This window comes from Tenrec ecaudatus, chromosome 2 (assembly GCF_050624435.1).
Source record: "Tenrec ecaudatus isolate mTenEca1 chromosome 2, mTenEca1.hap1, whole genome shotgun sequence".
Classification (NCBI taxonomy): Eukaryota; Metazoa; Chordata; class Mammalia; order Afrosoricida; family Tenrecidae; genus Tenrec; species Tenrec ecaudatus.
This window is the reverse complement of record NC_134531.1, coordinates 26,367,171-26,375,132: the sequence shown is the minus strand read 5'-3', so window position 1 is coordinate 26,375,132 and position 7,962 is coordinate 26,367,171. Positions and strand designations below refer to the sequence as shown.

General features: G+C 38.6%; 1 protein-coding gene across 1 annotated transcript; it reads left to right on the top strand.

The window, feature by feature from the left end:
• The first annotated feature begins 1,921 nt into the window (after positions 1-1,921).
• Positions 1,922-2,219, top strand: LOC142440727 (ATP synthase F(1) complex subunit epsilon, mitochondrial). Its single transcript, XM_075542996.1, has one exon. It carries the CDS (start codon positions 1,970-1,972, stop codon positions 2,123-2,125), a length of 156 nt encoding a protein of 51 aa, XP_075399111.1. The 5' UTR covers positions 1,922-1,969; the 3' UTR covers positions 2,126-2,219.
• Positions 2,220-7,962: the final 5,743 nt, after the last annotated feature.

The window sequence follows — 7,962 nt, the reverse complement described above, 5'->3', positions numbered from 1 at the left end:
TATATTTTTGTCATAAGCAGTGCTCCGGGAAAGTAAACTAACAAAGCAAGTAAAGAAAAGCAATATAAAATTTAAAAAAACCCTCATAATCTGTAATATAAAATGGTTTTAAAAGAAATTCTATAATAGAGAATATGAAAATTATTTTAAAGTAAATTTATGTTTCTTAAAGGAATACACATAAAGTACTTAGAATAGATAGGAAGATAGCAACCAATAATGGTGTAAAGGAAAATAAACATGTGGAATTATTTAAATATACATGTATATGTCTGATAACATACATATACATGTATGTGTATATACACACACATATACATAAGCGGACCCAATTATCAGCCAGGCACCTAACTTTACCCCAAAAATGGCATAAAGATGTGCTGCATAACTCTGCTTAAACATGAGTGTATATGGTGCAAATATACTCACACACACACACACAGATTCATGGATATTTTGGTGCCGGTGAAAAATATTGACCTTACTGTGGACTGCCAAAAGAAGAAGAAAAGCTGTCTGGAAAAAAGTGCAATGTTCCTTGGAATAATGGATGGTGAGAGTTTGTCTCACATACCTGTGAAATGTTATCAGAAGAGACCAGTCCTTGGAAAAGGACATTTTGCCTTAGCCTAGGGACAGAGGAAGAGAAGGTGGCAATCCAATTAAAACAGCTATTATGCAAACTTATGCACTGACCATTAAAGAAAGTGATGCAGAAACTGAAGAATTCTATCAATGTCTGCAGTCTGACATTAATCAAAAAGACAATGAACATACAGGCATTTGGGGTGCAAAAGTTGTGAAACAGAGGAAGGAATCGTCATTGGAAAATATGATCCAGGTGATAGAAATTAAGCCGGAGTTAGCACGATAGAATTTTGCAAGACAAATGATTTCTTCATTGAAATATTTTTCTTGAACAGCACAGAGTGACTATACACATGTGCTTCTACAGCTGGAATGTACCGAAATCAGATTGCGTACTTCTGTGAGAAGAAACAATGGGAAATTCAATATGAACAACTAAAACCAGGTTAGGAGATGACTGTGAAACAAGGCATCTGTTGTTTTTGTGTAAGGCCAGGTTGAAACTGAAGGCATTAAGAAACAAGTTCAGGAAATAAAGAATTTGTTCTGCAGTATCTATCACATGAATTTCAATAGCCTCTCAAACAAAGATTTGATGCTTGAACACTCATTACAGAAGACCTGATGAGCTGCGGAATAACGTGAAGACAAAAAAAGGAACAAAATCAATATAAACTAAGAAGAAACAAGAAATAATGAACATTCGTTACAGTGTCTGTCTTCCAGGTTTTCTCAAAATGTTAGCATCTATATGTGGAATGTTTCATTTATTTAATTATTTTTCCATGGATGTACAGAAGCTATAATATAATTGAAGAGGGTAAAAAAAGAATAGGATGCATGAAGAAAACTAAAGGTCATTATAAAGACAGGAAACAAATAAAAGTTCAAAATTTATGTGAGAAGAGAACCTGCCATTTCCTCTTAATTGTCGCATCAACTCAACACCTTAACTCTCTGCCATTCAGTTGATGTCAATTCATAGCGACCCTGTAAGACAGGGTAGGGCTGCCTCTGTGAGCTTCCGAGACTGGAACACATTAAGGGAGTAGAAAGCCCAGTCTTTCTTCCATGAGAAACTGGTGGTTTCAAACTGCTGAACTTGAAGTGAATAGGCAAACTCATAAGCACTATGCCACCAGGGCACCTCCACTCATCACAGTGTAGCTAAGGCAATGGAAAAAACGATGACGTTGAAGAGCTGAACAGATCATTTCAAAGCAAAGCTTGAGAAGACACAATATTGTAATCAAATGTGCAAAGCCCTATAATTAGAAAACAAAGGAAAACCACACTCAGCATATCTTCAATTAAAAAAAATTAAAGGGACATTGAAGGCGTCCTCGCGATTCACTCCCACGCGCTCCCCCCTCCCGACATCATGGTGGCGTACTGGCGACAGGCTGGGCTCAGCTACATCCGCTACTCGCAGATCTGTGCAAAAGCCGTCAGGGACGCCCTGAAGGCCGAATTCAAAGCCAATGCTGAGAAGACTGCTGGCCACAGCGTGAAGATTGTGAAAGTGAAGAAGGACTAATCTACCCAGACTAAAGCCTGAAATGCCACCTGGCCAAGGTGAAGATGTGTGGGCCCATCTTGTGGCGGATTGAACGGCATCTCTCGGGTGGAGTGGGGGGCGTGCGGGGGGGGGGCGTGTCTCAGTGAGAGATGGACAATAAAGCCAGTAAACTGAAAAAAAAAATTAAAGAAAACAATCAAGGCTTGATTTGCAATATTGAAAGATTGAAAAGTAAAACATTTACCAATGCATGAAACATCAAAAGATGATGGGAAGAATGCACAGTCACTGTACCAAAAAGAACTAGTTGACATACCACCATTTCCAAAAATAAGCATATGAACAAGAAAAAAATGATTCTGAAGGAAGACATCCAAGATGCAGGGAAAGTATTAGCCAAATACAAGGCTCCAGTAATTGATGGAATACCAATTAAAATGCTTCAACAAGCTGCTGAGTGTACTGGAAGCACCCGCTCCTCAATGCTATGACATTTAGAAGACAACTACTTGGCCCACAGACTAGAATGGGATCAATATTTGTACTCATTCCCCTAAAGGAGACCCAATATTCAAATTTATAGAATAATATCATTAATATCATCTGCAAGTAACATGTTGCTGTAACTCCTCCACGATAGTTGCAGCAGTCCCTTGACAGGGAGATGTTAATAGTTCAGGCCAGATTCAGAAGACAACATGGAACAAGGAGTATCATTGCTGATGTCAACTTGATTTTGCTTAAATACAGAGAATACTAGGAAGACTGTTTCTTGGACTTTATTGACCATGTCAAAGCATTCAACTATGTGGACCTCAATAAGCTACCAGCCTTGAAAGAATGAGGGTTCCGGAGCACTTCATGTGTGCATGCAGGCCTCATACATGGATGAAGAGGCAGCTGTGTGAACCAAAAAGGGAAAATTGTATGTTTTAAAATCAGAACAGTTGTGAATCTAGATTGTATACCTATTCAATCTGTATGCTGACAAAATAATTAGAGAACCTGGATTATATGAAGAAGAATTCAGTATTTGGTTTGGAGGAAGACCTGTGATATGCAAATGGCACAACCTTGCTTTCTGAAAGTGAGGGGGACTTGGTGCATTTGCTGGTGAAGATGAAGGATTTCAGCTAGGAGAAATGTTGAAACAATTGGTTGCAGAGCCAAAAGTGTGCATTTATCTATTTAAATAAATTAGGAAGACAATCGCCAGGCCAAATGACTGAAAGAGTTCCATATTTGTACTCATTCCCAAGAAAGCTTGTGTTCTCTTTTATTTCCCTATTTTCTAATATCCATTGCAACGACTAAACAAAAAGACAACATTCATGATAGAAGGGTCTATTAAAGAAGTTAACAGAGTGTAATTCCAGTTGGAAATGTTCATGGTAGAGTTATTTATAAAAACTTGTCGCAACGTTCTTTCAGATTTTCTAATAAATGACCAAGAGGAGCCCTTGTGGTGTACTGGTTACACATCAGGCTGCTAACTGCAAGGTCAGCAGTTCAAAACAACCAGAAGTTACCCAAGAGAAAGTGGAGGTTACTTCTCTTGTAAAGCGTTATAGTATAGAAAATTCAGTTGAAGTTCTACCCTGTTCTATAGGGTTATGATGTGTTGGCATTGGCTTGATGGCAGTGAGTTTCTTTCTTTTTTTTTTAATTCCTCAAACAGTGTACCATTCCTCTGCCGCAACTCAAAGACAGTCAGCTCAAGGACCGTGAGTCAACAAATCTAGTTTTCTGAATTAAGTGTCCAGAGGCAACCTATTCCAGGAAGCTTCAGCCTAGAGGCAGTCAGCTCCATTTCCATAATTTTCAAGCTCAGCTTTCCCCATTAAGACCACAAAGTTAGACCATTGCTCATGTCAGCCTCCTGCAAAAATCCTCAGATTTACTGGCTCCATGGCTTTGGAAGTCCACCACTCTGCTCCATGCTTTGTCTCTGGTTCTGTTGCCGCTCTTCTGATGTTATTGCTGTCTTCTGGAATCAGAAGGTTCACTGTGAAGGAATCTGGAGTCCAGAGGACAAGCTCCACTCATGGCTCTTGCTGATAATGAGATCCCTCCTCATTTTCCCCCCACAGGGCTCATTTAATACACAGTAAGATGCCACTCCAGGGAATCTTGTTTAAAATTACTCACAGGGGACTCCCATTAGTACCTTCCCCAATCTTCTTAACTGGCCCATCCAGGAATAGGTCATGTGGTAGGAGTTAGTGACTTTGTGTTGAAGAGTTACATTACAAAATTAATTGCCCCCACGAGGTGATCCAATGAAATTCACAAGTTATCACTAAAGCAATTATTAACACTGAAATAATTTGTAGTGAATATAATTAAAAAATGGTTGTAACACTGAACCTATGGAAAATTGCTAGAAATTCAGGATGGATTTGAAAAGGAGAGGAAACAAAGTGCATGTCATTATGGGCATCACATAAAGTCTGGCTGAAAGTAGAGAATGTCAGAAATGTCTTCCTCTGAGATTATTTACCTTGTAAAGGCAGTCAACTTTTTAGATCAAAATGATTATGGATAACATAAAGAATAATGCAAATTACAGACTATTTCATATTGTGATCATGGAGAACCAGGATATAGACAAAGAGATTTCTATAAATCAGATACTCTTGTTTTTTTAATCTGGAAAGTGATGTCTCACATCTTCATCTTTTCACTATATTTATTCGATCTGTATGAAAGTAAATAACATGATAAATAAAATTGATGGTCAAAAATGAAGCAACAGGAATGTAGAAGCCTTCATTACCAACCTGTGATATGTAGCTGACCCATCTTTGCTTGCTTAAAGTGAAGATAACTCAAAGCATTTAATGATGATGTTAAAACACTACTGCTTTCATCACAGATTGAACCTCCACATAAGGAAACGAAAATTCCACACAGTGAGCCAAAATGCAATTTCATGATAAACACAGCACAGACTGGAGTAATGAGGTGGTAAACAGACAAACATCTATTATTAAGCATTTTCTAAGCTCCTATGTTGTTCCACAGTAAATGACCCTATAAGCAGCAGTCAGGAAATCTAAGGACAGATTGCATTTGACAAATACACTTCAAAAGACCTCTTTAGAACAGATCTTAAGTAAATATATTACTTTGAAAATTAAGTGATGAACAGATGCATAATAATTGTAATTTTCTTATATGGATTTAAAAGCTGCTCAGATAGATCCTGGCTCAAAGAAGTGAATACCAGAAAGAAGTTTACTTGTTTTTTATAATTGATTATGTCAAGGCATTTGATGGTGTGGATCATGACAAACTTGATAACCTTGAATAGAATGGGAATTCCAGAACACTTCATTGGGCTCATTGGAACACATACATGGATCAGGAGGCATTTGTGAGAACAGAACAAGTGAATGGTGCCTGCTTTAAAACCAGGAACAGTTAAAATCAGGGACGTTTCCTCTCACCATGATTATTCACTTTATACACATCATCAGAGAAGTTGGATTATATGAAGAACAGTGTGACACCAGACTGGAGAAAAGCTGATTAACAACCTGAGAGATGCAGAAAACACAAGCTAATTTTCTAAACAGAGGAGGACTTGAAGCACCTGCTGATGAAGAGAAAAGATTGCAGCCTTCAGTAAGAATTGTAACTCAATGGAAAGAAGATCAAAATCCTCACGACTGGACCAGTAGGTAAATTCATGGTAAACAGAGAAAAGAATGAAATTGTCAAGGGTTTCACCTTGCTTGGGAACAATCAATGCTCAAGGAAGCAGCAGTCAAGAGATCAAATGATCCATTGCATTAGATAAATCTGCTGAATATAATCCCTATAAAGTGTTGAAAATCAAGATGTTACATTGAGGACTAAGGTGTGCCTGACATATGACATGGCATTTTCCATTGACTCCTATGCAAATGAAAGTTGGACATTAAATAAATGTGATAGGTTTATAGTGCCATCTAGGCTTCCACAGGAGCAGAGTTTAATCAGGTTGCAGCTTGATTGGAGGGTCACTAGATAAATGGATTTCCAAAGTCACTTCCCTTTTCTCTTACTCCCTGGTGATTGGACCAGCACGCTCCTGCTTGATCTAGTTCTTTGCCTCAAATATGTGTTGCACTACCTATGGGCTGAGACTATTCGTGGATCGTGTTGCCTTGCTGTGCATTGCGGAAGCTTGAGGCTCCTTCAAGACCTGCCTTGCCACGCTGCTGGTGGATTCTGTCACCAAACATCCATGGTTAGAGCTTGAGACCCAGTCAGAGTCTGCTTCACTACGGTCCCACATTATTAACTGTTGCCGCCCCATCCTGCTGTCTGCTGTCTACAAGCCAACTCTCCCTGTTTTGCCTGAGGGCAGACTCTGCTGACTGCATTCAAGACCTCGGCCTTTCAGCATATTAACTGTTACATGGAAATGAGTTGAACTGAGCCCTCTGTCCTGTGTGTGGACTAATTTAGCCATTATGTTTCTTCTCAATATTTAATCTATCTATCCATCTATCTATCTATCTATCTATCTATCTATCTATCTATCTATCTATCTATCTATCTATCTATCTATCTGTGTATCTGTCTGTCTGCCTGTCTAATCATAAGTATCCTGACTTTGTTTCTCTAGAAAACCCTACCTAACACATTAAGGAAAACCGAAGTAGAATCCATTCATTTGAACTGTGGTGTTGGAGAAGAATATTGAAATTAGTGGACTCCTTTAAGGAAAAACTGATCTCTCTTGGATGAAGTAGGGTCAGAGTGTCCTTTAGAGACAGAGATGGCAAGACTTAACTTCACATCCTTTTGACATGTCCAGAGAGGTCGGTCCCTGGAGGACATCATGTTTGGTAACGTGGAGGGAAATGCAAAATAGGAAGGCCCTCAAGGCGATGGATTGACACAGTGACTGGAAAAGTGGGATCAAGGAGAGGAACAATTGTGAGGATGGCATAGGACCATGCAGTGTTTCATTCTGTTGTGCACAAAATCAATATGGATCAGAACCAACCAATGACACCTATCAAAACAGAGGTTTGCCAATGAATACAGAAGGTCTGGGAATAAATATTACATTTAAATTATTGTGTTGGAAAGTAATATTAAGTATACATAAACTTCCATATGAAATACCAGAATGCTTCCAGTTATGAGGGATAGTGAGACTTCATCTCATGTACTTTGCATTGTTATCAGAATAAACCCAACCCTGGACAAGAATTCATGCTTGGTACTAGAGAGCAGTAATAGAAAAGAAGAATATACTTACTGAGATTGATTGATAATAGTGACTTCCATATGGACTTAAACATAGCAACAGTTGTCAGCATGATGCAGCCCCAGGCACTGCTTTGTTCTTTTGTATGTAGGGTTACTTTGGGTCACACTGACTGGGTGATACATAACCACATCAATATAAATCCTCTGAGTCTTCTAACAGGACTGCTCTTAAGATGACACGTTTCACATTAGATTCCATCCAACATTCAGATCTTTGAGTAAACATTGTTCTCCCTAGAAATAACTTTCTTGAATGATCAATTTAGAACAGTTGCTCACGTACACTGGTCTTGTCTTCATTTTCTCTCACACAGGATCCTGTTTTCCTTCCAGTGCTTCAAACAGAAGCTATTATTACTCAAATATATTTTCTTTTAAAGTCTGTATAATTTTCTCCTACTCAGATATGTGCACCTAGTTGACACTTCACTTAGATGGCTGCTTGTTTGAAAACAAGTCTTTAAGACCTCATGGAATCCAAAGTCAAAAGAGGGAATAGTATCAGAGCCTAGATTGTGAGAATCCAGTTTGCAGGAAGCTACTCAAGATACATTTGTGGGACGTACATAAGAAAGAAGCCTCCAGAG